The following is a 27,567-nucleotide window of genomic DNA, read 5'->3' as shown; positions in this document are numbered from 1 at the left end:
AAATACTTTTCAAATACAGTAAACTATTTTGACCACTTTGATCCTTTTTTTTTGCCTTTGAAAAAAGCTGACTGTCCTTTCTTTTCAGAAGAATCTTATCAATAACATTGTAAACTGTTCTCCTTCAGAGACGTTTTATCACAGAAACGCCCGCAGTGACACCCATGCGTGTAATAGATTTCTACCAGCACCTGAGTGCTCATGTAACATTTCAGTAGGCATCCCTTATTCATCATCCCTTTTCTTACCTTCTTTTCAGTTTGCAAGTAGGACACATGACTTAGGGTCTGTGGCATGGTGGGAGTCTGCTGGTTTACATAAAAAATTAACCCGAATGTCTATTTCAGAGCAGTAACATGAAATTTGCTGATGCCCACCTTGCACATTAAGATCCTCAGTGACTTTCTCACACCTACCAATACACAGAATAGTATAAAAGGAATAAAACTAATTATGCATCTATCTTTTTTATCCTCCACTGTAAAAGGATGGGGAAAAAAAACCCTTAATGATGATTACTGTTTCCTCTCCATGAGTCCTTGAGAAGTGCTTTACGTAACTCCAGTGAGTTACACAGGAGTTACAGGTACCTGAAAACATCATCAGCAGAGTGGATACACTTCCTTCTTCCATTTAACAGGGGCCTGATTGGAACCCTGCCCCATGGTGTTATGGTGGAGAAGGCAACATGTTACATAGCTACAACACCAGGATTCAGAAGACTGAACAACTGTTACCTGCACATTTTACTCCCTGAGCAATGAGGCCCCACATGAAGTTGGCACAGTATTCACACCAGTGTGGGCCTCTGAACGTGTGCACCTGGAAGAGAGCAGCAGAAAGAAAAGTCACAAAAAATGACCCAACTATTTCACAGTATCAATGTGTCTCAACAGGGCAGAATTCCTCTTCTTAGAAGGCACCACATGCAGTTGCTGGAAGCTTCCCTTTATCACTGCAGGAAAGGAAGAAAGGAACTAAGAAAAATTTAAGAACCAAGACTCTTGCAGACTCATGGAAAACAGGAGTTCTCCATCCTAGGCCATCCAGAGCAGCAGAACTGGGTCTGTAGGGGTCTGCTCCAAGACCAGACAGGGCAGAGAAGCAATGGCTGGGCAGAGCCCTTCTCCTGCCTCTCGGCATCCCTCTGTCTGAGCAGGATTTTGGCCGCAAGGTGAGGCTTTTGCAGCAACCATGCAAGAGTTCACCTTTCAATCTAAAATGTCTTCTCCCTTCCATAAGGTACTGTGTGAAATGCGTAGGGGGCTGCAAGATTTCACCTCAGGCAAAAATACCAGTGCCACACAGAAATACTGCAAATGTGCTTAGAGACTTTCCATTTTAGAATAATTCTAAAAGGAAATTAATTCTTTTCAGACTAAGGCTACATACTGAAAATCCAAAATCCAAAATGGAAAAAAAGAATCCACTGAACCAGGAAAAAAACTAATCTAAAGAAGGAAAAACACCCGATGCTGTTTTCATTCCTGGCTCACATGCTTGTTACAAATCCTGCAGCCACCATTAACTGCTTCTGATTTTATTCTGATAAAGTTCCTGCTGTAGGAAACCACAGGATTCTTTACAGAGAAAATCATTACTTCCTTAGCCAGTGTAAAAGGCTTTGAGCTGCTATTTAGAATAGACAGGCTGACAAAAAGAATCAGTAACTGACGATCATAAAGAAATGAAATTTGCAGTGAAATATAGTAAAAATGCTTTAGGCTTAAGTCACTTGGTTCTCCAGAGTTACTGCATGGGTATTGGAGCGGGCATAACCTCACACTTGTGCACTGCCTGGTTGGATCAGTGTGGAGCAGAAAAGAGATGGAGCTGGTGGAAATGTGCGTTCCTAAAATCCGCACAGGGCTCTGGTTATAAATACCGAAAGGTGAAGTGGCCTGACTGAGGTCCAAGGGTCGCCCACACCACTGACATACAAAGCAGCTGGATCCCAGCTGATACTTGCCCCGACCAAGTGACAACCCAGAGCAATTCAGACCACATTTCAGGTTTGGCTAAAGGAAGGTCTGCAGCCTCCTGTGCATTTGCTGCCTCCAGAGCAGCAGTAAGGTAGATTGCTGTGACAGCCTGGAAAGTTACTTGTGAAGTCACCAAGTAATTCACATGCCCCTCTTGCTAAGCTGGGTTTCCGATTGCCTCCACGGAAGCATAATGGTGCAAAGCGAGGCAGAGGCTGCCTCCCCCGGCCCTGCCTGCTGCCGTCCGCACCCACTGCCACGTGCCTTTGGGAGGTGCAATGTGCTCCACCAGCCCTCTGCTCCCTGCAGCTCCAGCTGACTTCTGCAAAGCAAATGATGACAAGATTGTCGGCAGCTGTAAGCTCCACTTTCTTTTTTCCTCTCACCACAAAGCCATTTTTCACAACTTTCTCTCCATTTCCCACCTGCACTACCCACATCCTCTTGGTTTTATTCCTCAGTCTTGTGTTTTTTATTCAGGTCTTTGGCAGTATTTCCTTCCCAGAATACGAACATTCTAATATCCTCAAGCAAAACACTGTCTTTAATGTCTGCAGGACTAACAAAACTTTTTCAAGGGGAAAAAAGCACCTCATTTCAGTTACCATCTTTTTTGGGGGAGGAGGAGTGTGTCAAATTAACATTCCCCCCAAACCCCACTTATTTAAAATATTCTCAATAACTCTCTTGAGGAATATTGAAACAAAAAGTGACATTTCAAAAGTCTGGACAACAAATAATTTCTTTTCAGAACACTTCTCAGTTTTATAAGGTTTTTTGTTTTATTTTGGCTTTAGTATCTCTGATTGCAAAGGGGGGGGATTTTGTCTCGTTCCTTGAAATGATGACATTTTGACTTCTTTCTTTAGGCAGAACAAGAACAAATTCTGACACATTAATATTTCTCTCTAAATAAAAAGAATTATACTATCCTACCCTATGCCTCTCTGGTTGCTGATTTCAACTCATCAAATTCACCAAACATGCTATTTACTGAAGCATTTCTAATGCTGTCCTTAGGTGCTGAGGTCCTAACATGGCCTCTCCAGAGCTGTCTCCAGTACTGATACTCACTAAACCTCAGATGTCCAGTCTCTTAATTGGCTGTTGTTTTAGCAGTGAACATCCTTCCTTCTTGGCATCTTGCTCCCCACCGTGGTCTGCATGCTTCCACTTCCTCCTGACTCTCCTTAGGAACTCTTCTGCAGAGTCTATCACATCCCAAATCTGCCACTCCAATCTTTTGCCTCCATTTATATTATTATGACCTTTTCCTATGACCTAAGTTTCTCTTATGTGTCTAATAACTATGATCCACCCAGATACAAACAAAAAATTACCTTTTTACGACAACCAGTTCCCCTAACAATACCCTGGCTCTCAGCTCACCCCTCAAAAGGGCTTACATGACTCATCATCAACTTAAAAATGACAAGGACAAAGCAGACTTTCCTTTTCCCTACCAACACTGCATGTATTGGTCATCCTTCACAAGACCAGGATTAACTTTGCCCTTCAGGACCACTGTTTCAGCATCATTAGCACTGTTCTCTCATCCCATGCAGTCAGGTTTCATCCAAATATTGAAATGCCTTTCCATATCATCAGTGAGAAGATTTATTCAGAGCCTGATCTGCTTTACGCTGCCCCATCCAAATTACTTCTTCTCATCCATTATTCTGATTGCAAACTCAAACAGATTAAAAGGTGAAGGTAGGTTTTTCTGTGTCCCATAATGCTCTACTTTCCTTCATCATTTATCTGACATGCAACAGGGAGGTTCTCTGGCAATATTAATCAGGAGGCCCAAAGGTCACGTTGTCCTTCCACCCCTGGTGTACACAACCCCGCAAGATCAGCTCTGAAGTCTCTTTTGGGGTTTCTAAGCAGTGTTGTCTTTTCCCAGAGCTCAGTGGTGCCAGAGCATCAGTCTTCCCACTACCACGGACTGGAACTGGACAGCTAACCCTGCGCTTGTCTGAATACACGCCATCTCTGGGAATTTAATCAGATACAGTAAGTGATGCCAGAAAATACTGAAAAATTGGTCTTCCGAGGTCAGAACAGACTAATCATAGTTCTTCCTGGAGGATGGGGCCTGGCAGCATGCTGAAAAGAAACACCTTAGCATCCCTTAGCCAGTTCAAGAGCCAGCACCTGCAAACAATACTCCATTTACTACATGATACTGTTAAATACAGCATTCTGATTTTTATATTTAATTCCCCACTCTAAAAACCTGCCAAGCAACTTGCTTGCTTTCAAAACTTAAAGATGCTTTCCAGAAAATTTTCTAAAAACACACCCAGCAGAGTCCCAGAGATCCTGACTTAAATTACAAGAGGTTTCTTTCCCCTTATAAAAAGAGCATCTGCCATATGCAGATTTTACTGTCTTATAAAATGTGAGAAAGCAGGATTGCCAACTGTGGCTTTATATCTCCCAATCCTTCCATTCTCACTCCCACCCAAAAATCTTCTCTCTCTTTCCATAAGGCTTCAAATGGAAGTGATTTTTTTTTTTTTTAAGAATCTGGAAAATGAGTGAGTGGGAGAACAAGTTTAACTAGTTTTAATCTTAATTTATAAAATTCCAAGGGAAAAAAATAAATTTAAAAGAAAAGTCTAGATAATTTTAAAGCACAATACCCACTTCAAAAACTAGACAAAAATACTGTTACTAAGCTGTCCTGCAAGTCTGAGGTAAGAGGAGAGCCTCACACTGGGTTTACACCTAGCCATTTCTATTTTGAAGTCTCCTGCAATATCGGCAAGGTATAATAAGCATTTAACTACTGTGATCTAAGTAGAACAGTTTTTTGCTTAGGCTTGAAAGATATTTTCTTATACAAAGGGGAAAATAGCTTAACTCCTGTGATTAATAACTGTGTTACAGAATTTCACTTACTTTTGTTTCACATTTAATTAAAATATTTCTTAGAAAAGACAAATTTTTAGGAGAATCAAATAAAAAATGATCCAGTGGCTCTGACAACAGATTATCCCACAAGCTGTGAACTCCTCAAGCAGATCTCTCATCATTATTTCTCAGGCTCTATAAAGGTCACTGCTGAAGTTAGTTACCCATGTATCTCATAACTACACTTATTTTTTACATTTTTGGTTTTTCCTAGGCAGTTATTCAGCTACTCTTGATTGCTATCTGAAAATCAAGAATGAGGCAGCAAATAATTCATACTCTTAACTGGGAGACTTATATGAGTTGCCAAGGCAAGGAGGAAGAGAATGAGGAACTATCAGCAAAGTGCTGTGCAAATGTGATACAAGAGAAGTCAGTGAATCAGCAGAGCTTAAGCCACTGATGGGAAGAAGCAGGGCTGGACTTGAAAAACTATGGTTATGGAAAATCAACACTGAGCACAAAAACCAGAAGTGTTTGTGACAGTATACAAAAAAGCCTTCCATTGCTGAAAGGCTGCTGCCATGGTCTCCCTGAAGGCTTGCTCCATCAGGACCCTGCTCTGTACAGAGCATCTCTTCCACAGCTCTCCACACTGAACTGCTGGTCAGAGTAACAGGGTTTGGAAAATCCAGGCACTATCATCTGTGTTGGGGTGAAATACATCAACTTGAAAAAGGATGGAAAAAAATACTGCTGATCTACCCTCTTGGGCTACCAGAGTCCTACACTCCAGGCAGAAGGCTTGCTGGTGCTCAGAGAGGAGACCAAGTCGACCAGGGACTGAATACATGGCATGCACCCAGCTTTGCACCACATGGTGCTCCAAAGGTACAGTTCTGCTGGCTATACTGTCTTTTAAACAAATTCCCAAGGATGATGGGACACTGCTGATGGAGGCTGTCAGCTCAGTGATCCTAGCTGATTTGCAGTTCCACCAACTGAATTCTGCCTGTTGGGACTCTACATGGATATGGGAGACTCTGTAAATCTCAATTAAAACGATGAACTCAGCCCGTATTATTAATGTCTGTCTTCCCTGTCACAGTTGATTTTAACAGGCACTGAGCACAACCTTGCTGGCATCCAATAAGCATGTCCTTTTCATCCACTCCTGGTCCAGACACACACACAGCCTGGGTGTGAAGGGTACAGAAGAGATATGAGTGCGAAAGTCAATCAATTCAACCATAAGTTTGGGTAATGCTTCGATTTAATCCTTTTGTATATTATGATGATTAGACAGTGTCTCCAAAACAAAGGTCTCAAGCACTCCGAATATTCCAGCACACAACATTTCTCCTATGAGGAAAATATTGCTGCTGATGAGTAATGTAAGAAGCAAAAAGACAGCCATGACAACCCACACGGCAGAGATATCTGCAAGATAACTGCTTTCATGTGAAGATGTAACAGAAATGAATGTAACTGAGGCCCCTGGAACATACCTTTCTCCAAAACTAGAGCTGATTTTGGCTAGCCCAGCTGGGGTGGTAATCACGGGAAGCCAGCCTGGGACCACCCCAATGACTTTGCCCAGCAGCTCTTGAGGGGAGAGCTGTCAGAACGCTCATTCAGAGCATGGAGTATAAATAGCATCGTTATTGCCAGTGGGCACTGACACGAATGTGGAGCAGGCCAACCTCCCTCCAGGTCCTCTCCCACTCAGAGCCAGGAGCAGTGTCATGTCTTGTTTACTTTCTGGTTTTCACTGACTGTGTCAGCAGAGATGGGAACAACTGGAAATTGAGGTTAGGTTGTGTTCTATGAGAGCCAATGTGGTAAACAAGAATACCAGGTTGTTGGCTTTTTTGCTTGAAAATTGAATGAAAATGGCCACCTTTCTTTCAGGATGGAATAGCAGATTTTCCTTAAATTGATATCTGGAAACTGAAACATTTTGCATTTTATTCCAGGTCCAAGTTACTCGATACATGTGTCCATTCAAAACATTCTGAAACTGGAGATGAAAATAGAATAAAATCCTCAGAATTAAAGTTGTATATTTCTATAGACACATACCACATATGTTATATGTAATGGTGTAAATATAATAAATGCAATGATGTAAATGGGATATAAACCCCTGAGAGATTCCTTAATAAATGCTTTTGCAATGATGCTAAGGCTAATTTGGAGGAAAAGCTGTTGACCGTAAGAGAGCATAACATGCTCTACAAGCTTCTAAAAGGTAAAGTCCCAGTCCTCCCCAGCAGAGCACTTCCTAGGTTCACCACAGAGGAGAGCTGCTCTGGTTTCAGGCTGTGCACATGGAAGACTCACAGGATCCACACTTGAGGACTAATAAAACTGTTGGTGTGGTGGCAAGAAATTTCAGCTTAAATAAATCAAGGATTTAGAAAAAGGCTTTATCTCTCTCTCTTCCCCCCCCCGCTTTTTTTTTCTTAACAGAGGCAAAACCTGAATTCAGGGACTAGCACCAGGAAACCAGAAAGGGTTAAGTAATATTTTGCTATTTGAAATCTGCTTTGGAAAAGGCCTGGATTTTCCAAAAAAAGTAAAAAAGTAACATAAAATAAATAGCCTAGGAGACTAAAATCCATCAATGCTTAAAAGCTTTTCTGGCTTGAACTGTTTTATAATATACTATCAGAAGCAACAACATAGAGTTGATGAGGTCTTCTCAGAAGTTTTGTGGCAGTTTTCCTCCAGTTACGTTCTCCAGGTATTTTCTCTGCCTTTGAACAATTTTTTTCCCCTCAAGTACTAGGAGTCTAATAGAAACATCGAATTTCCTGAGGTTTTCTTATCTGTCAGAATGCACAGTGACTCTCCCCAGGGACTGTGCTAAAGGCACCCAGCTCTCTCTCTGAATATTCATTTGAGTGCAGTGGTTCAATTAAAGATGTTTTGAAAATATGTTCAGTGCCAGGTCCCTTCCAAATAAAAACCCCAGCATCCTCTTTTCAGTGGAACTAGATCAATTTACCCCAAATTGGCATCTGCCCCAGTTTTCAGATCATCAGAAATAGAAACGAGTTCACAGTACAAGTCACAGAAAAATGGCTCTGCTTAATATAGTAACCGTTTGTTATAGTTTCTGGTCTTTTTGCAGCACTTCTGCATTTTCCATCTCCCAGTTTCCTAGTGTTTAGGCATGGCTCTGCTGAGCAGCTCTTGTTAGAATAAGATGTGGCATGGAAGCGATTTGCTACGACCTTTTGACTAGCAAAGCATCTAGCACAGATACAATTGCACTGGTAAAATCCGAGCCAGGGCCAGGGCGGCTTATTTGTTTCAAGGAAGCGGGGCAAGTTTCACTGGCAGAGCAACTCTTGTTAAAATCAGCAGTCTCTCCATTAAAGTGATGCTTAAGTCTGTCTATACTAGCAAACTCTTTGCAGTAAGGACTGATCCTCACCTGAGCCTTCACTTCTTGTGCATATTTAAGGCTGTATTCTCCAGTTACTTCTGGAAAAGTACGTTGTCTCTAATCTGGAGCTCCCATTCAGCCTTTCAGATGGGCCACCCTCAAAGAAAAAGCCAGGATGTTGCTTCAGTTGAGGAGGGAGATGAGGAATCTCAACAGACAAGGCTCATCAGCATCTTGGCTGACATAGTTTAAGCAACCATGGAAAAACATCTCTCCTCTCTGGAAGAACTGCTGGCTTGAAAGGGAATTATGTTCTGAATGTTCACTGATTCAGCAAGCGGCAACTTGCAACTGTTATTTACTACAATTAATTGACTGTGCCGTCAGGCATTAGTAAGATAGTGACTAGGAAACAGCATGACAGTACCAAGTACTGCACAGAAACACAGCAAAAAATAGTCTTCTGGAGACATATCCATTTTGTGAACCGTAAGAGAGAAATGAGACAATATCCTATGGAAAATGATGCATGGAAACACACATTTCAGTTCAGCTCTGACAGGCACAGACACCTTCTTGCTTCAGTGAAGCACCACAGCAATAATGCAGGTAGAAGAGTGGGTCTGTGCTTTGGACCACTGGCAGTTAGAAAACACCTGCAGGGTGTTCCGCTGGCTCAAATCATCAGGAGCCAGAGATGTCTGAAGGAATACCTGTAACCAGCCAAGGAAGCTAAAAATTCCCCAGGGTCCATGAGTCACAAAAGCTGGAGGGGAGGGATGACCTTTAAGGTGTTTTGTCCAGGCTTATTTTATATTTGCCAAGCAATAAGGAGGTTATTGCACTGACTGACAAATTTCACTACCCAGGGGATTTCTTGCTGTTAATCTCAAATTTTCACTTTCCTCTTCCTTTTAAGCTATCATCCCATAACTCCCAGCTAATGCTCCTCTTCCACAACAGCGCTCCTTACCATTAACATTTTTTAAGCATAGTTTTACCATTTTCTCCAACCTCACACAAATGACAGGCGAAGAAGCAAGGTCAGTGCCCAAGTCCAAAGCACAGCACCAGGTAGCGAGGAGGTGCAGAAGATATTCCATGTCAGGTAGGGATGGACTTGGGCAAGAGGTATCTCATTAGGTGTATCTTCTCTTTTGTCAGCAAAAAACTATGGGATTTAGAGGGGAGATGGAGAGATGAGAAGATGCAGAGTGGGAAAGTGCAGAGGACTGAGCAAGGGGAATCCTGTGTATTCACTACCCTAATAAACTGCCTCACCAGAGAGAGAAGATGGGGAAAACCTTAAACACAGCTTGGATTACCCTGCTGTGTAAGTCCTTTGGCCTAGAGCCCACCTCACACATCCTAACCCAGAGCTCCACTGAGTCCTCCTCTCAATAACCAACCTGGAACATTTCAATCCACATGGCACCTTGCTACAGGCCCATTTTCTCCTCAAATTTGTGGTTCCTGCTGTTGCCTGAAGCTCCTCTTTCACTTGCCTGCCCAGGAGGTGTGCACCTGCTTCCTACCTTAAAGTTATTGAATAGACTAGATATCAGCTGGGTCAAGAAATTTGATTTTAATTTACAAGCTATCACAGTTACTGCCTTTTGGGGACAAGATAAGCAAGTATGAGATTTATAAGGGACCGTAAACAGCATTCTTATTGGGTTGAGGTGTAGAATAAGTTTCAGGGAAAAACTAAGCATGATTCTACTTTGTCCACTTCTATGAAATTACAGAACTCTGTAACTCTTCTGTTACAGAACTTTCCCCCATGATAAAGCTTCTTTTTGTAAGAAAGTAACGCCACTGGCTTCAGCTATGCTCCCTGTCAGTATTTCAAAGAGCACACCACAGGTCTCCCAGTGCTTCTAAATAGAAGATGCTCTTGTTCATCTACATTGGGTGGAAGAATGAGCACACACATGTCCATATGGATAAGTTTGTACCAGAGAGTGTGGGGAAATTTATTCCCCATGGTGGGTAAGAAACTGAAACAAAGAAAAAGCCTTTCTGTGAGAGAAGGTAGGGCTGAAATTTTGAGGACTGTGAAGTGACTGTCCTGATTTGGTCTGATGATTCATTTTACAAGAGATCTCATTCGGTGTGCTGGATTTCAGAAAAGCAGAGTAAATGAAAGCAAAAGTAATCAAATATGCAAATAGACAGACCCAGTCAAATCACACTCACAGTCCTAGCTCACCTTCAAATCCCAGTATTCAATTAGAGCTAAATAAAATGTTGTGTCAAATAATGTAAGTCTCTTTCAGCTGATATATTTGAATTAATAGAAGATGAATCTTCTGTATTAGATTTATAGAGGAGAACACAGAAATGCTAATTTAATTTTTTAAAATAAATTTGAAAAGGTAAAAATATGCTTAAAAATATTTTTAATACCTAGCTCTCACCCCAAGGGACAGGAATTAAAAACTTAGTCAGAACTGACATTTCTAAATCATCATCCCTTTCTTTATTTATAGAGATCAATTTAAGAGAATTCAGCCACTCTGTATTTGCATCTGAGATGTGCTCATCAGAGACCAAACCTCTGCAGTCAGGAGAATATTACAGAGCTGGAGACCATTACCGACCAGCTCTGCCCTCAGAGCTCCCTGTCACCCCGGCTAGTCAGCCTGCTCCCTTCAGGCAGAAGACAACTCGCATTCCAGGAGATTTAAATAAGATTAAAATCTCTCAAAACCCCAGCTGTGTCAGCACTCCTAGCAAAACTGTCTTTACATTCTTCTTTCAAACAACCCTTGGAGCGAAACATAGGTTAATAGATTTATTCAGGAATCCTCTCAATGATTTAAAAGCAGCTTTCATGTTCACCCCTCCCCTAGGCATCTGCACTTCTATGATGACCATTGCTACACTGCTCTTCTGCCAACGTGTTCCTCTACCTGAGTTTTGCTGCAGGCAACAGGGACTAAGGGTTCAAACTTCACCTGTATCCCCACCTACCCACCTCAAAGAGACAGGAGCTGTAGGGGTGGAGGGAGAACTGAGGTCTCCTAGCCTGCGGCCAAGTCTCTTGGGTGTTTGCTAACCCCAGCCTGCATCTGGAGCGGCTGCTGCTGTCATCTTCCCTTCTCCAAGACAACGGTGCTTATTATTGTGCATTAATGACTCTTCACTTCTCCCCCTCTGCCAGGATGCTACAGCATTTCCAGTATAAAAGGATTTCCAAGCCCCCTTCATTTCTGTGACTAGTGATGTGACTGATCAAAGCAGCAGCTGGGTCCCTATCTGTTGCCTTGTGCCTGCAAAAGAAAAAGCAGATTAGCCGCAGAGGTACAAAGCAGCGGGAGTCCTCCTGTTTGCCGTGGAGCCTCTGGGGACAGCAGTCACTGCTGGTTAGCTGAACTAGATAAATTTATATTGTTTCTGGGTTGTTTTTTCTTGTTTTGTTTCAAAATTCTAGGTTGAAGACTCTGGACCTGACATTTCCTTCCTTCCCACATGGGTGGCACATTTGCTACTTGGCAGGCAACCTAGGAGACTTGTGCAGACATTTTAAATGATGACATCTATACACGTGAGAAGAAAAATTTGACAGATGCAAGGAATGATAAAGGAGAGAAGCACATGAGCTAATGATGGTCATACATTTTAGATCCATAACACAGTAATTACTAAGAGTTTACTTTTTGTTTTCAATGTGAGAGTTGCCATATTTAGAGTTCATGAACATCAGCAGCATTCCTTCAGCAGGTAGGTTCGTTGCAGCCACAGTAAGAGGCTTGTCCTCTTCTGCTTTCCTATAGCAAAAATTATCTGTGTGACTCCATTCCACTTCCTGGAGAAAAGAGTTACTTCTCAAGGTATATTTTTCTGGCAACTGTACATATAGAGGAACTACAGTAAAACTATCATGAAGAAAAAAAATCCGTGTGGAAAGTTTGTACTGTAGCTATGACCTTGGAGCAGACATACAGTCTGTTTTTGAAAAAGACTGGAAAGCTCACAGCTTCCAAACTTTCCATAAACAATTTCTGGAAGAAAAACAAATAAACAAATCCAAATGAATGAAAATCAGGTGATCGGATTATTTTCAAAACAGATGTGTTTCAGGCTGTTAAAGAAAACAACTAGGGAACACAGATGTGCACAAAATTAAATCCGTATTATCCTACACACACTGTAGTACATGGAACAATCACTATCTGCTGCCATCTGCAAGAATTATCTTCAAACTCTAAGGAACAAACGAGACATGCAAGACATTTCATATCTTTAGGACGCCTCAGGAGCCTGTGAAGAAATGCTCTGTATTTAACTGACAGTCAGGATTATTTTATGCCAAGCGTTCATATTAAAACATTTCTTACATACCATTTTGTACATGGTTTTCTAATTCATGTTTTACATAAGAACTCAAATCAAACAAACCATCCTGATCACAGAAAGTTTCCACTTTTGGTGATTATCTGAACTCATAAGCCAAAACGTGGTTTAATTAAAATCAAATGGAGGATAGGTAAATTTACATATGTGCATGCATGTGTACATTCACATATGCCCAGGCATGTGATGGAAATCAAAACTGAAAATAAGAGACATTTAACAGATTCTTATATCATCAGATGAATGTATTATATTAACAATCTCCCCTTTTATTAAAAGAAATAAAAGATAAGGGTTTTTTTTTACATTAAAGATAAAATTTGGGCTTCCGATACTATATATGAAGTTTGTACCATCATCTACAGGAATTCAGTATAATATCAATTTACTTAGTCTTACAATTAAAACTGCCTATCATCCAACGCATTTGACCGCCAAAAGGTTAAATTACTAAATCCTTACCGGATGCTTATTACAGATACAGACATAAAACATGCATATGTTGTACTGACATATCTCTCTCTTATCAAAGAGCATTGTTTATTTAAAACAATTAAAACAATAATTAGAACTTACACAGAAGACTAAATAAATTTTATTAAAACAGTTGCTCATGCCAGTAGCTTCAACAGCCCCATGGCATAAGCCATGCTGGTATCAACACACCCAATTCATTGACAGAGGAGGAAAGCCAGAAACTATGGGAAATGCAGACCATCTGCCCGATCCAGATGCAGTAGAACACACTTCTTACCTCCAAAGCTATTTACCAGCAACAAACTGACATAAGATCTAACCACAGATCTAAGAGATTTTTTTTCATCGTAAGTAAAACTTAATTAATTTGGATTGAAAGAAAACTTTGCCAGTTTTTCTCAGCTTTAGCATCTCCCTCAGTATAAACCAATTCTAAATAAAAGAGATAACCTAGATATGGCAAATATTATTGAAACAAACATACGCACACAAGCAGACAAGAACAAAGTCCTCATTCTTCTGCTGGTATGTTCTAAAGATGCCTAATTGATTTAACGGGCAATGAGATTTAATTGCAGCTTTTAAGTTCCTAGAAAGTCATAGTCTGCATACATATGATTTCTTTCCAATACCGGACCCATTTTAAAACACAAGCTATAGTCTCTACGCCTGAAAAAGAAATTAAGTAGGAACATTTCTTACCTTGAAATTATGAACCTTCTCGTATTTTGGAACATGTTCATTTTCTTTCAGAGTTGCTCTTCGGACAAGCGATGTCAACTGTGAATAAGCAAAGAGTTTAAGAGGTTGCCAGATTGTCACGGACGACTTCCGAGCGCCCAGTTTCATGCCCAAGGCTGCGAGCAGTAGATCGCGCTGCCGGCTGTGCTGCCCGGCGCGGTGCCCCGCGGCGCCGCTCGCCCGGTGCGCTGCCCAGGGCTCCCTGGCCGGCATCGCTGGCGCGGCGGAGGCGGCGCGGCCCCGGGCCCGTCACACTCGGGCTGGCGGGGCGGCGCGGACCATGGCGGAGCTCAGGCTGCAGGGGCGGCCATGCAGGGCCGGCGCTCGGCGGGGCGGGGGGCTCGGCGCGGCCCGCGGGCGGCCGGCGGGCCGGGGGCGCGCGGCAGCGGCAGCCGGCGGCGGGGACGCGCAGCCCGCGGCCGCTCCCTCCATCGGCGGCGGCCGGCGCGGGGGGCGCGGGGACGCGCACGCCTCGCGCCCTGCGCACGCCCCGCTCCCGGCGCGGCTCCGCGGGGAGCGGGAGCGGCACCGCCCCGGGGCGGCCGCAGCCAAGGGAGCCAATGGAGCCTGGTGGGCTCCGGGAGAGGCACCCGCGGGATGAATCAAGCACCGCTGCAAAATGGCACCTCCGCGCCCTTCGGGGGTGCGGGGACAGGCAGGGCAGCGACCGGCAGCCCCAGGGGGCACGGCGGGGAGCGGCTCTCCCCGATCCCCCCGTCTGACGTGGCCCGTGCACCAGGAGGTACGGCCGGGAGCGGTTAACGAGACCGCTGACGCTGTAATTTCCCCTAAAATTACATTTTTCGATTCTTTTCATATAAAAAGAGGGTCACCAATTTGAAATCATGTAGGGATGCGAACACAAATGTCACTCAAAGTTCATCGCACCACTCCATCCACCAAAGACCCGAACCCCGATTTGCTGGTGGTGCCTTTTTTTAGGAGTTTACAGATACTAACAGAAGGTGAATGACCACAGTTTCCAATTGGATCGAAACCCGAAGTTTGGACGGGTGCAACTGACAATGAAATGTGCAACGGGCAGTCAGGTCCTGGCTAGCCCTTGCACAAAGTAAAGGAAACAGTATTTCACACAACTATTAAAGCCTTGGACTTGTTGCCTTAGGAGCAAAAATCAACGGGCTCACAAAGGACAGGGCAGACCATGACATACCCACCCGGAGCTGCTCACCCAGGCAGCCCAGTTCAGGGGGCTCCCTCCAGCTGCGCACTGACAGTCGGGAGGAGACACTATGACGGCCACTCTACTCCTGTACTTTTTCTTCTAGTGCTCTCCAAGCATGTGTGAACGGTCTTTGCCAGACACAGCAAAAATGAACTCTTGATCTGACTTAGTACAGCCAGGATTTACACCGTGGGGCTGACCACCATCCTGACATTCAGGGTGCCAGGAGATCTCTCCTCGTGCACAGTCTGCCTGTGCAGTCAGAGCGCAGCCCTCCCTCCCCTGCCACAGGCTGCAGCACCGCAACTGCTCTCCCTTCTGCAGCAAAGGTATTTTTATCTCTCCTGAGTCAGTAACCAAAGACAAGCACAGTTTGTCACAGGCTTCTGGGTGGAATGGGTATGTGCTTTGCAGCTGGATCAGTGTTACAGGTTAGCTCAGTCCTGCCAATACAGCTGAGAGTAATACTCACTGGGAGCCCCTCTTCTGTTCCCTTGCATGGCCACCTGTACCTTCTCTACAGGTTTTAAAAATATGCTGGGTCTCAGCATAGGGTCAGGGTGCAGAGATTAAGGATAAAGGCTGGTGCTTCACCAAACACTCTGCAATACAAGTTAATAACTAATAATCAAAACACTGGCTACAGATTATACAGGGTGAAGTTGTCAGGCATTAGGAGTACTTGACTCAATTCCCACTTTCAGTACAGACAGGGGGCTGGTTGATCCATCCTATCAAGAAATAATTTTCCAATGACTACCTCAATCTGCCTGTCTTGCTTTTAACCACTCCCTTCTACTGCAGGTGCATAAATACTCCTCTGGCCTTTTTCTGCACATCCTTGTAAATATAACACTCCGCAAGAAAACGGAGGTGAGAAGTAAGAGATGGCAAAAACTGACCACTTCATCTACGTAAGTGTGAGAATAGTAGGGACTCTCAGGGGAGGAGGAAGCAGGCAGGCTTTTGAGCTCATTCTTTCCTTTCCTTCTAGCTAAAGTCACTTCACAGTTTCATTCCCAAGAACTATGTCAGGTAAAAGTCCTCATGGAACAATGTGGACCTACACCTGCCCCAGAGGAGTCATCCTCTCCAAACAACTTTGAGTAACAACAGGCTCAGGAAGCAAATTGTGAATTCTAGAAACATTTCATTACACTTTTCCTTGGAACCAACCCAAAATTCCTCTTATTTTTTAAAGGGAAAAAATACATCAACAAAATTTCATATTGGGAAATAGATTCTTTGAAAATTTAATTTGTTGGAAATAAATAACCCAGTGATTTCCAATAATACATTTACTATCAGTATCTACCTTAAGAAGCCAGACAAAGCATGCTGAGCTTTCAATCATTGGTACAGCACGTATCTGTTTTTTTGACATACTTACTCCTTAATTGTCAGCATCCCTTTTCCTAATTCTGAAGAACTGAGTTACTTTCAATGGCACTTTAGAGTCATGCTAGTAGAAACAGATCTCTGAATCCTGGAAAATTAAATTTAAGAATGCCAATAAAAAGACAAGTGAAACTACCCAACAGGGAAATGTCCTATCTCATGGTTGTAATTATGAAAATGTGTTATAATCTGGAAAGTAGTTATATGATTATGAATTTTAATTTTAACACTGCTTTGTGTTACAGTAATCTAACTCAGACTGCTTATTGGTTATACATAAATCAGCTTCCCATTGTTCAGTGCAAAGCATTTTCTCCTGTTTACAAATAAAGGAATACTGGGCTCACCTACACCTACAGACATTCACCTGTGCTACATGCACTAGAGTTGTATACACGAGAAACCTACACTGAAAGAAAGTTCACAGAATATGCCGAGTTGGAAGGGACCCACAAGGATCATCAAGTCCAACCCCTGGCCCTGCACAGGACCATCCCCAAGAGTCACACCATGTGCCTGAGATCATACAAACTTTGTCAATCTTGGTGCTGTGATCACTTCCCTGGGGAGCCCGTTCCAGTGCCCAACTGCTCTCTGGGTAAAGAACCTTTTTCTAATATCCAGCCTAAATCTCCCCTGACACAACTTCAGGCCATTCCCTCAGGTTCTGTCACTGGTCACCACAGAGAAGAGATCAGTGCCTGCCCCTCCTCTTCCCCTCACAAGGAAATTTTAACTGCAGTGAGGTCTCCCCACAGTCTCCTATTCTCCACGCTGAATAGACCAAGTGACCTCAGCTGCTCCTCATATGGCTTCCCCTCAAGGCCCTTCACCGTCTTTGTTGCTCTCCTTTGGATGCTCTCTAATAGCTTAATATTTTTCCTATATCACAGTGAGTTAAAGTCATAAATTCAGCAACTGAAAAATTATGAAAAAATACATATATGCTATCTATTTCTTACATAGGTTTCCCCAACATAAAATTGTGCTATAATTAAAATTTATACAACTGCTTTCGGATGACATAATTTTTTAATGCGTATGCCTAACTTTGGGAGTTTGGCTTTGCAAGGTAGTGCTCTTCTTAACACAGACCAATTCCCTTTTTTTTCAAAAACCAAAATGAAGAATGAAATTTCTGTTGTACTCAGCTTCCTGACCACATTTTGGGTCATCAGGCAGGCCCAGATCTAACCAGTATGTGAGATAATAAAGTAAGAGAGAGCAAGCTACTGTCCTCAGGTAGCCCTAGTCACTGCAGAGGTGAGTCATCATTCCTGAGATCAGACAAGTGAAGTCACAGACTTGGGGCTTCAACTCAAATCCTGCAGGAAGCTATCCTCTCAAGACACTCTCCTGCTCCAGGCGCTCCATGCTGTCTCTACAGACCTACAGTCTGTAGGTCCTGCTCTCCTTACACCCTTGGATGGCTTTTGATTCAATGCCTGCTCTCCACCACTGGCTCCTGCACTCCCACCCGCCAGCAAAATCTCCTCTCCAGAGCCCTTTCATTTTCCAACAAATTATCTTTTTAACTTGCTGTGCCTGAAGTCTATCTTAATGGGCACAATTATCTGATACTGCCTGCTACATACTGGATGAAAATGAGGTAGAAATCCAGGGAGGAAAGTAATCTCCCTTCCACTTTTCTAAGTCTTGATTTTATTTTTTATTAATTGTTTGTGACAGACATGTGCAATCATTACATGTGTAGGGAGCAATATGCTGTGCAGACTCCAGGAGTAAAGAAACCGCAGGGCTGTCATTCTTAAATTTAATTTCAGGACATGATTTCACAGGATTGAGGTGAAATGAAAATGGAACGACTGGAAGCAATAGCCAAGCAGCCTGTCAGCAGAACATGCAACCAGAGCAGCCTCTCAGTCCTCTACATTTTAGTGACTTAAGCACTAAAAACCAAACCCAGCAACACAACAGCCTTTAAACCAAGACATCTGTTTAGAGATTCTACATTGTACATATGGACTGAAGGGAAAAAAAAAAAAAAGGAAAAGAAAAGATTGTAACCTGCTATTTCAAATGTTCTCATTTGTTATAAAACCTCAACTGTAAGAGTGGTTCAGTATAGATTCTTCTGGGACTCCACTTTCCTTACTTGTCTCTGGAGTAGTCCTTCAGAGTGCAGGAGAAACAGCTGTTTTCTTGAGCACTATTTGCTCTTAGTATTAGCTGCATAATGTATGTGTATTTTCTGGTACTAATCTCCCAATCAGTAAGTCTTATTATGAAGCCTCCACAGAATTGATTTAAAAGTCATCCCTGACTTGCAGTAAATTCCAGTTAGTCACTCACTGAAAGACATATTGTGGAAGTTTAATCCAGTCACACAATGCAGTCAACATCATACAAATTATCTTTCTAAAACAGGAAACCAATGCATTCCCATTTGTTGAGTAATAAACTGAAGTTACTCCAGAAAAAAAAAAAAAACCCAACCAAAAAATCAAACTAAACCAAAACAGAAAACTTCAAGTCAGGTTAAGCTCACAAGTCCTAAAATAACCAGACCAGAGTTGATCAGGTCTCCTGAAGACTGTGTGCCTTTCCAATACAATGGAGTGTTTAGTTTCATGAGCACCTGGTTCTGCTTTTAAACACATTATCATGTTTTCTTCAGTCTCAGGAATGCATGTGCAGTAGACAGCAGGCTTTTCATTCTCATATGGTATTTTCATGTTGTTATGACTAAATATGCCTTTATTATTTCAGACTTTATATATAATATGATTCCTTCCCTCAAAGGAACGTATTTTAATAATAATATTAGCCAGCAGTTATATTGCACGCATTTTTTAAAAACATCAAAGATGATGCCCTACCGTACATATATCAAGAAACAAGACATTTGGTTTGCTATGCAGTGAGCCACTGTACATTTTACCATATTCTGTTTCACTGTATAGCTAACTTAGCCAAATGCATGCGCTCAGAAAATCCTTCCTTGTCTGAACACTTTATGAGCATATTTTATGGGCTCAGTACATGATTTTCAAAAGCTAATCAGTCAGATTGTGAAACTGAGCCCAATTTCCTCAATGCTGTTCTTAGTGGAAGCTTGTTCCATGCTAAATATAATTTCCCCAGTCATCTTTCATAGGATTGTTACAAGGGGGAAAAGGGAGCCCAAAATGCTACGTCTTAAATAAAAGTAGTGATCAGCTGCTTTCAATAAATTTTCTTCACTTGTAGATATACTAATACCAGGCATAGCCTCTGCCCACAGACATGTGGCATGAGCAGAGGGCAGGAATGCTATTCAAAGAAAAGGCCAACCTGAAAGCTGACCATCTCAGAAGCTGGGTGGGAAGGACCATCAGGGCTGGACTTCTCTTGCTGCCATTCCAACACAACCACATTTACCTGGCACATGGACACCACCAGGCTCCCACAGTGCTCAAAGCATAATGGAATCCTTAGGCAACACAGAACCCCGCTTTCAGTTCAGAGTTAACCACAGGGGAGTTGGGGTTTAAGACATGGTTAAATGATGAAAACCTACTACTGAGAAAAGTTCTGGTTTTTATAACAAAATTTTCCAAATGGACTGAATTCTAATTAAATCAGACCTTTCCCCACCCCCTCCAATGAAATACTTATTGCAAAATCCAATAAAATGGCTATTTACATTTTTTATGTAAGTGTATATGATTTCCACAGTAAGTAATGAATATTTTTATATCTAGAATCTTAGAAGAAGTTTTTAAATTTCAATTTTTAAATTGAAAATTTAATCAAACAAATTCAGCCAAAATGTTGTCTTGATTTAAAGTATGGCTGTTAAATTAAAAAAATAAATTTAGTTTAGTTTAAACTATGGAAAAAATGTTGCCCAATATTGCTGCTCGAAATTACTGCACTGACAGTGAGTTCATCCAGTACTGTATTGTGCAATACAATTAAAGTGTATGGGCATTATTTGGGAAGACTGTATGTTCACACTGGTGTGCTTACCATGTTTTCATAACAAGGGAGCATACTCATAAAAAAGCAGAGGGATCTTAAAGGAAGCCAACAGAAAAGTTTTTCTGCAGCTTTAGTCCTTTAACCTACTGGTCCCTGCAGTTGATTGGGATCTGGGTCAGCCAGTTTATTTTGTTCCTGGTGGCAAGATGGGTTGCAGATTTGCTCCCAGCAGTTACCAATATGGGCCTTTGGAAATGACAATTCGAAATCGGGCACTGGCAAAAAGCACCCATGTGACTATTTCTCTCTTTCAGAAACTGGCAAGACAAAGCAAATGAACATTTATTGTTCTGGAGATATTGGCACAAATGCAAGATACTTTTCAGTGGCAAATACAATCCATTTTACTCCTTAGGGAGAGGGCTATTTTGGTATATAACTATGGATCTAGCCATGGCAAAAATAAAATAAAAATTTCACAGTGCCTCCACTAAGAAGTTCTGCTTTTGGTCTAGTTCTGGGGGACTTTGCTAATATCAAGCAACTTAGCTTTTAGGGAGGTCAGTAACTGATGCACTGCGTACACTGACAGAGTGGGGTAATTCCAGGGATTTCCTCCACACTCCATAGGTACAAATCTCACTACAGGGGTGTATGTGGGCATGTGAGAATGTGCACAGGTAGGGGTGTGGATGTTGCAATCAATAATGGTGCTAAGCTGGGTTTTATAAGCTATAGCTACAACTTCCTTTACACTGTATAAATAATAATATGCTCCTGCTCCCAACAGGGTTGTGTTCTGGATGAGAAACTGCAGTCCTGCCCTCTTCCCAGGGCTCCTGCCTTGTCCTGAGCCAGCTGAAGCCACAGGGCTCTTCCCTGCAGACCCCAATGCAAGATGCCCCCATGACCCCAGCTGCCTCTGTAAAAATAACCAACTGCTCCAGCCCTTTCCTTAAAGACAGACTACCAGTCTGCTTGCAAGAGGCAGGATATGATTGCTTGACAAAAGTGGAGCTGCTACCAAGCTGTGTGACACCGAGGCAGGAGATGCCAATCAAACACCATGATAAAAGCTACCCAGAAAGCTAAAAACCGAGCTCTTTTCACTCCTAACTCTGACTGTGGCAAGGAAAGCAGTTCCCCATGACCACGAGTTCAAGCTGAGGTATCAGCCTCAGCAATTGTCTCCTTGCTTTGTAGCAGCTCGTTACCACAACCCCATTCTTCCACTGGGAAAACAAACTGCATTAACAGGAGGCCAACTCCAGCCAAACTTGCAAAGTACAGAAAGGGACCAAGAACTGGTAGAGCACAGAAGATACCACCTCCCTGCCTCAGGGGGCTGGCAGCCTCACTATTTCCAGGCAAAGCGTTCCAGATTCGTGAACAAGAAGAGAAGCATCATTAAACACTGGAATTTGTCTCCAGTAAATCCTTCAAAGACTGTCCTTTGCAATTTTGCTTTCCATCCACCCTTCCATCCTCCACAGTTTTGGTTTTGGTCCATCCTATCTTCCTCCCCTCCTGCCAGGAGCCTGGGCCATGAAAGTGGTAAATTAAACAGTGAGTTAAAGCAATTAAAGAATAGGCCTGTGCCAGGTACTCTTCTCCCTGGGCAAAGCAGAAGCAGAGAGACTGGCAGGACTACTCACATAGTTTAAGTTAACTATTATACCATTATGCATCACTAAATCAGGGCTAGAGATACCTGTTCTGCAGCTGTGAGACCTTTGGGAAGAGGAATTGAAACAAGGAGCTCTGCCTAAGGGAGGAACCCTCACAATGGTCAGCAACAGAGCGCCTGTTCCTCAACAGCTCCTCCATCCTGCTCCCACTGAGTCAGCATTTTCTATTTCAGCTAACAGCGTTTCCTTCCCATCCCTTGGTCTGTTGGGTGTCTCCTTGCTGGCCTGCAGAGAGCTGTGCTGCTGTGACCAAGGCATGACTGACGTTCACTGCAGTGAGGGGTCACTCCAGCAGAAGCCTCTTTACTCATGACATGTCAAGGCAGACTGTATTCCAAAAAGACCTTAAAAGTAATTTATAAATGCCATATGCTCTATAGCAGTGATAAGAATCAAAACGTAACGCAAATTGGCAGCTGCATGAATGCCACTCTTTTGGCAAATGCTCTCTCTTACTGATATACTACATTAAAGTATCATAAGAGAAAACACGCTGTTAAGACTAATCTTCCGAAAACACAAGGGACTGGTAATAATTTATTCCTCATCTGACCCATACTGTTATAAGGATTTCCTCAAATAAAAGGAAAAATAAAAATAAAAGAGAAGGCACATCAAAAAGTTTAACCATACCCTTTTGATGAGGAAATACATAAGTTACAACACTTCTCTTATAATATCAATTTAAGAATCATATTGATAAAAGCAGTTTTTAGAAGCAACATCTATATCTTTTTGGAACTGAAAATGAACTTAGGGATAATGACAACCATGTAATCTACAATGTCTTTCTATTATTGTATTTATTAGGTTTTTTTAATTTATTCCTTATGGAATAGGAGCTTTGGCTACTGGTATAATGTGGGCAAGAGTATGGAAATTTCTTTTTATGTCTCATTGATATTTTCTTACCTGATGTATAATACTCATTTCACATTAGCCTCGTTTGGCAGTCTAATGCATCTAATATCAGCCTTTTTTGTTCTACACAGTAATTCAATTTGGAATAATTCAATGAATGTTATAATTGAAAACTGCAGCTCATTAATTTCTAAACACTCTTTGTATTTCAGACTACACCTGCTCCTTTGGCATATCCTCTATTTCAAATCCATCCTGTTCTTCCTGAATAAGCTATGTTGCTATGATACGTGTGCTGTCACAGTTTGTTTCTTAAACATACTTTCAGTCCATAATCATACTTACTTAGCATAAATAAGACTAAGAATGCAAAGTCTCCTAATTGTTCCTCAATTATCACTTGATTCAAACCCATGAGTCAAGGTGAAAACAATTTTTAACCTGAAGGAATACTATAGTTGTCACATGGATATACGCAACATTCTTGGAAAATTTATAATGGTGAAAACCTGATTATGGACCATCTCACTGCAAAAAAAAATAAAAAAATGGGGTGACCCCCAGTGCTCACCAGCACTCTTTGTGGACCCCAATTACCAGTTTTCTAGGTCTATATGTGTTCCTGGGCATAGCTGCACCAGTGCTGTGGGTCAGGGTCTATTCATTTTATACAATGCAATTAGGCAGACTTGGAGAATGAGGTGGGCTGATCACCCTTCAGATGAGTCTCATGTGTGCTCCCACTACTCTTGCATAAATCTCTATTTAAATCAAGACTGCTCTGAAACCTGCAATGAATGAAACCAGAGTGGAATTGGCAGTGGAATTATATTCTGCTCCCAAACTCAAATTACCAGTTATTAACAAATTATCAGTTTATTTCCACCCATAAAATCATCTAATCCCTGATCACATTCTCTGAAAAGGCCCCTTTTACTTCTGTTAACCAGTGTTCCAATTTTCTCCTCTCTCCTTTTCCACATATGGTTCATCTTTCCTATTTATTCCCTCTTAGTTTCCTAATTGACATTTTAAAGTGCTTCTATCATGAAAATTTTCGTGTAAGGGCAGGAAACATCCCATTTCCCTACAGAAAGCTATGACCGTTAAAAATTTTTGAGACAGGCACTCAAGAAACCATAATCTCAAATGGTCAAACACAGCATCTTTGAAACAAATTTAAATAACGACTTGATTTGAAAATGAAATGATTTTGAATGATTCAAGATGGGGCTGGCAACGCAACTCCCCATCATAAATTTGGGCTATGTGGAATATTAACCTTTTGAGGGAGAAGCATTGGCATGTGGACAAGTTATACAACCTCTGTTACACAAGAGAGACTTCAGGGGGTTTTATTTTCCCACCCTCCCAGCAAGTCTGTGGTTTCTTAAACATAATGTTTAACTGATGTCTATTTTCAGTTTAAAAACGCTAGTCCCAGGTCCCAATCAGTACATTTGGGATTTCAGGTGTGCGCAATTTTTGAACAGCAGCTTTTATTGTGAGTATGAGTCACATCAAAGCTAAAAGACTAAGTTTGGGGTATATTTCCATTACTTAAATTCATTGGAAATGAACAAAATGTTAAATCAGCACATCTGCTTCCTTCTTTCTTAGTGTGCTTTTCATCTCATCTTACGGGCAATTTTTCATTTGTACTGCCACTGTCAACTAGCACTTTAAATGACAACTAGCTTATTTCTAACACTGAGGTTCTTTGAATTTTCAACAATAAAAATAGCCCAAGAGAATTAACCCATAAAGCCTATAAAGAAAATAATTATCCAATAAGCTCTCAGCATGATCAGCTTGCTGAGCAGTGAGTCTGCCTGGCAAACTTCAGTGTGACAGAGGTGACTGGAAGCTCCCAGGCACACGGCTGCAGCACTGCGACGAACGCTAGCAAGGATTTGGGTGGAGGCTGGAGGGAATGAGAAGCTGTCACTTAAGAGACTGAGCACTTGAAATTCTGTGAAACATAACAACACAGAATACTTTTTGCAATTTTTGTGCATTTGCATTAAACACATCACTACTCTAATCATCAGCCAATTCACAGAAATGCCTGAATGCAAATGCAATTCACTACCATATTAACGCTGGGAAATGGCTTCAACATTTTTCAGCAGTGTAAAAATCATCAGAAATCTTCTACCAATAAACTATTTGATACATGATATAAAGCATAGAGCTTTTAAAATATTGCACCATTGCATGCAAAATGGAAATTGGGAACACGGCCTTTCATATTTTCACAGAATTCCTCCCATCATCTCTCAGGAAGGGTAAAAGCTGCTTGCCTCTAAGTGCTACTAATCTAATTCACAAATTGGGAAACATGAAAAAATTTATTAAATCACATACACATATGACTAAGGCTTAATAGAGGACATTTCAGTCTGTGATACTAGCTCTAATGTTCCTTAGGCAACCTATTTCAAACTGCTTAAGCTCTAAGAAAATGCAGTAATAATCCCCACTGAACAGCAATATAATCAAAGTGCATTATAATATGAACTTCACTATTAGAAACACATTATCCTGTAATTATCTTGGAAGTTGTATGGAGGAATATCAATACTAAGATGATGAAGATTAGAGCAAGAACTGTTCATCAACTGAGAACCACATCTTTCAGCGTGGCAATTCTTACCTTGCTTAAACATTAGGACTGTAGGAACAGTAAATGCCAAAAGCAACACTGTTTCTAACTGCTGATGCTATGCAGAAAAAAGGTTAAATATGGAAAAGTTTTATGTTCTAAAAGTTAACGATCAAAGGAAGACTTTGCAAAACTGTCAAGAGTTGCTGTCTTCACTGATGACAAGTGTGACAGGTTTGAAATAATAGGAGCAAGTAGTTTATTGAGTTAGTAACAAAACTGCTCTCCTTACTTTGTTCAAAGTCAGAAAACATTCAGCTAGAGACTAAAATTAAGCATGAGAAGTTTCAGCTGAAAATATATTTTTTTCTTGCAAAAGATTAAAAAGAAAGAAACGAGGGTCAGAACAGATCAGCTGTGGCATTAAGCAAAGCATAAATGGTTGTTCTTTTTTATTTTTATAGTCTAATACTTCATTTAGGCACCCGTAACTACTACTCTTTCTGCTACCACTTCTAAACCAATCATTTCACTCTTCATGGGTCTTAAGGATTTGGTAACCACTTATGAATGGGCAATTATTAGTGGAGCAGATGCACCTGTTTATCAGGAGATTTTCTAACCAGATGGGGGGTGACACACCAGACCACCGCAGACTCATGTCCTTTCCATCTTTGTACAGAAGCCAAATGACATGGATTTACACTTGTGAGCATGTTAACAGTGACCAGTGTAAAATGCTTTTCCCACTCCCATCTAGATACATACACACACAGACAGAGCAAACAGTAAGGAAAGAAAGGAGTTCATCTGAAAAGAGAGAGGGGTAAGCAGAGAAAATCCCTGCTAGTCAGACTCTGAGCATAGGTTTGAACAGGCTACACATTGCTGAAGAAGGCATAAAACACAAGACATATCAGATATTAGTTCACAGCCAAAGGTGCAACCAACTGCACTTCCTGCAGCCCCAGCTTTTCCTTGGGTCTCTCATGTTCTACTACTGACCAGACTTGACCCTGCCCAGTTTATGAGATTGGACGCAATTGTAGCTCACGGTGATTATCACCAGCTATACAGTGTCACGTTATAAAGTCTAAGTGAGGTAAGAAACTTGTAAATAACAAAATTATCCTTTTATAGGGCTCTTAATTCAACAGTCCAGTCTGTTTCCTGTAGAACTGATTAGTAATAGAAAATAATTAGGAGATGCCAGATGGGAGGAGGAGTTAGAAAAAAAAGACCCAAAACTCACACAGCTAAGGAATGAGAACAACAAACGAGGGAGCTGCCAGCTAGCAACCCACCGCAGTTCCCTCACCATCCAGAAAGCCCTTTGCATAAGCAATAAATGAGAACCACACACCTGCTTTAGAGGCAGCTCTGAGAGAGACTCATCTTCTCCCTTCTTTTGGCCACTGCATGGATTATTCAGTTGTGAGAAGGCATAAAAAGTCAAGGGTAACCACAGGGTATTTTTAAAAAGTAGGGAAAGAAAATTATAATTTCCTTATATATGTCTATGGGGCTTCCCCGCTGTACATCTAGGCAGCCTTTTTGGAAACCTCACGTACGAGGCCCATAGGGAAAGTAAGAAGACTCCCACAGTGTGCTAAGGCTGAAGCCACGATGGCTCTCCATTGCTCACTGGGAGTTGAGCTGGACCTCTGTATTTCTATGTCCCATCTACCAAGATCCACCAGGATGGGAAAACTCTCTCACCCTGAAGAGCACCCAAAGAAAGCTACCATCTTTGGCTATTCCAGAGGGAAGGGAGATTATTTCCTCCCTCCCTGTGAGTCTTCTTGCACTAGCCTATCCCAGTTAAAATGGAAGGAGACTTCTGACAGTATATGTAAGAGAGACTAGGGCTATACAGTACTTTTTGAGGGACATTAAAAATGTAACCAGATCCAAACCACTGTTAGAAACTCTGAAAAGAACTGTGGTGAGGGCTTCACACTGACTGACCTCACAACATGGAGAAACAGGAAAAGAGTAGTTTATTCACTGCTAATGGTTTCATTTTATCAGTAACAAGCATTATTCTTCAGAATTAATTGCACAGCAACTGTAATGCTTTACAGCCTTTTTAA

General features: G+C 41.7%; 1 protein-coding gene and 1 long non-coding RNA gene across 5 annotated transcripts in view; one reads left to right on the top strand and one right to left on the bottom strand.

The window, feature by feature from the left end:
* Positions 1-27,567, bottom strand: part of CHN1 (chimerin 1) — a 99,440-nt gene that overhangs the window by 16,653 nt on the left and 55,220 nt on the right. For both annotated transcript variants that reach the window (XM_017837638.1, XM_017837645.1), the window contains exons 7-8: positions 13,774-13,851; positions 738-822 (exon numbers count right to left, since the gene is read on the bottom strand). In XM_017837638.1, the coding sequence (XP_017693127.1) occupies positions 738-822; positions 13,774-13,851 (163 nt within the window). The remainder of the gene's footprint in view (positions 1-737; positions 823-13,773; positions 13,852-27,567) is intronic.
* On the top strand, positions 14,319-22,497 carry LOC108508675. 3 transcript variants are annotated; one of them, XR_001878457.1, is made up of 4 exons: positions 14,319-14,554; positions 15,102-15,327; positions 15,803-15,912; positions 21,111-22,497. It is a non-coding gene; the product is annotated as an uncharacterized LOC108508675 (long non-coding RNA). The 3 variants fall into 3 exon arrangements; XR_001878459.1 differs by lacking the exon at positions 21,111-22,497 and adding an exon at positions 18,181-18,926; XR_001878458.1 differs by lacking the exon at positions 21,111-22,497 and adding an exon at positions 15,993-16,880.

The sequence above is a fragment of the Lepidothrix coronata genome, unplaced genomic scaffold (assembly GCF_001604755.1).
Source record: "Lepidothrix coronata isolate B3197 unplaced genomic scaffold, Lepidothrix_coronata-1.0 Scaffold7, whole genome shotgun sequence".
In the NCBI taxonomy this organism is placed as follows: domain Eukaryota; kingdom Metazoa; phylum Chordata; class Aves; order Passeriformes; family Pipridae; genus Lepidothrix; species Lepidothrix coronata.
The sequence above is the reverse complement of the archived record's forward strand: the minus strand, read 5'-3'. Positions and strand labels throughout refer to the sequence as shown.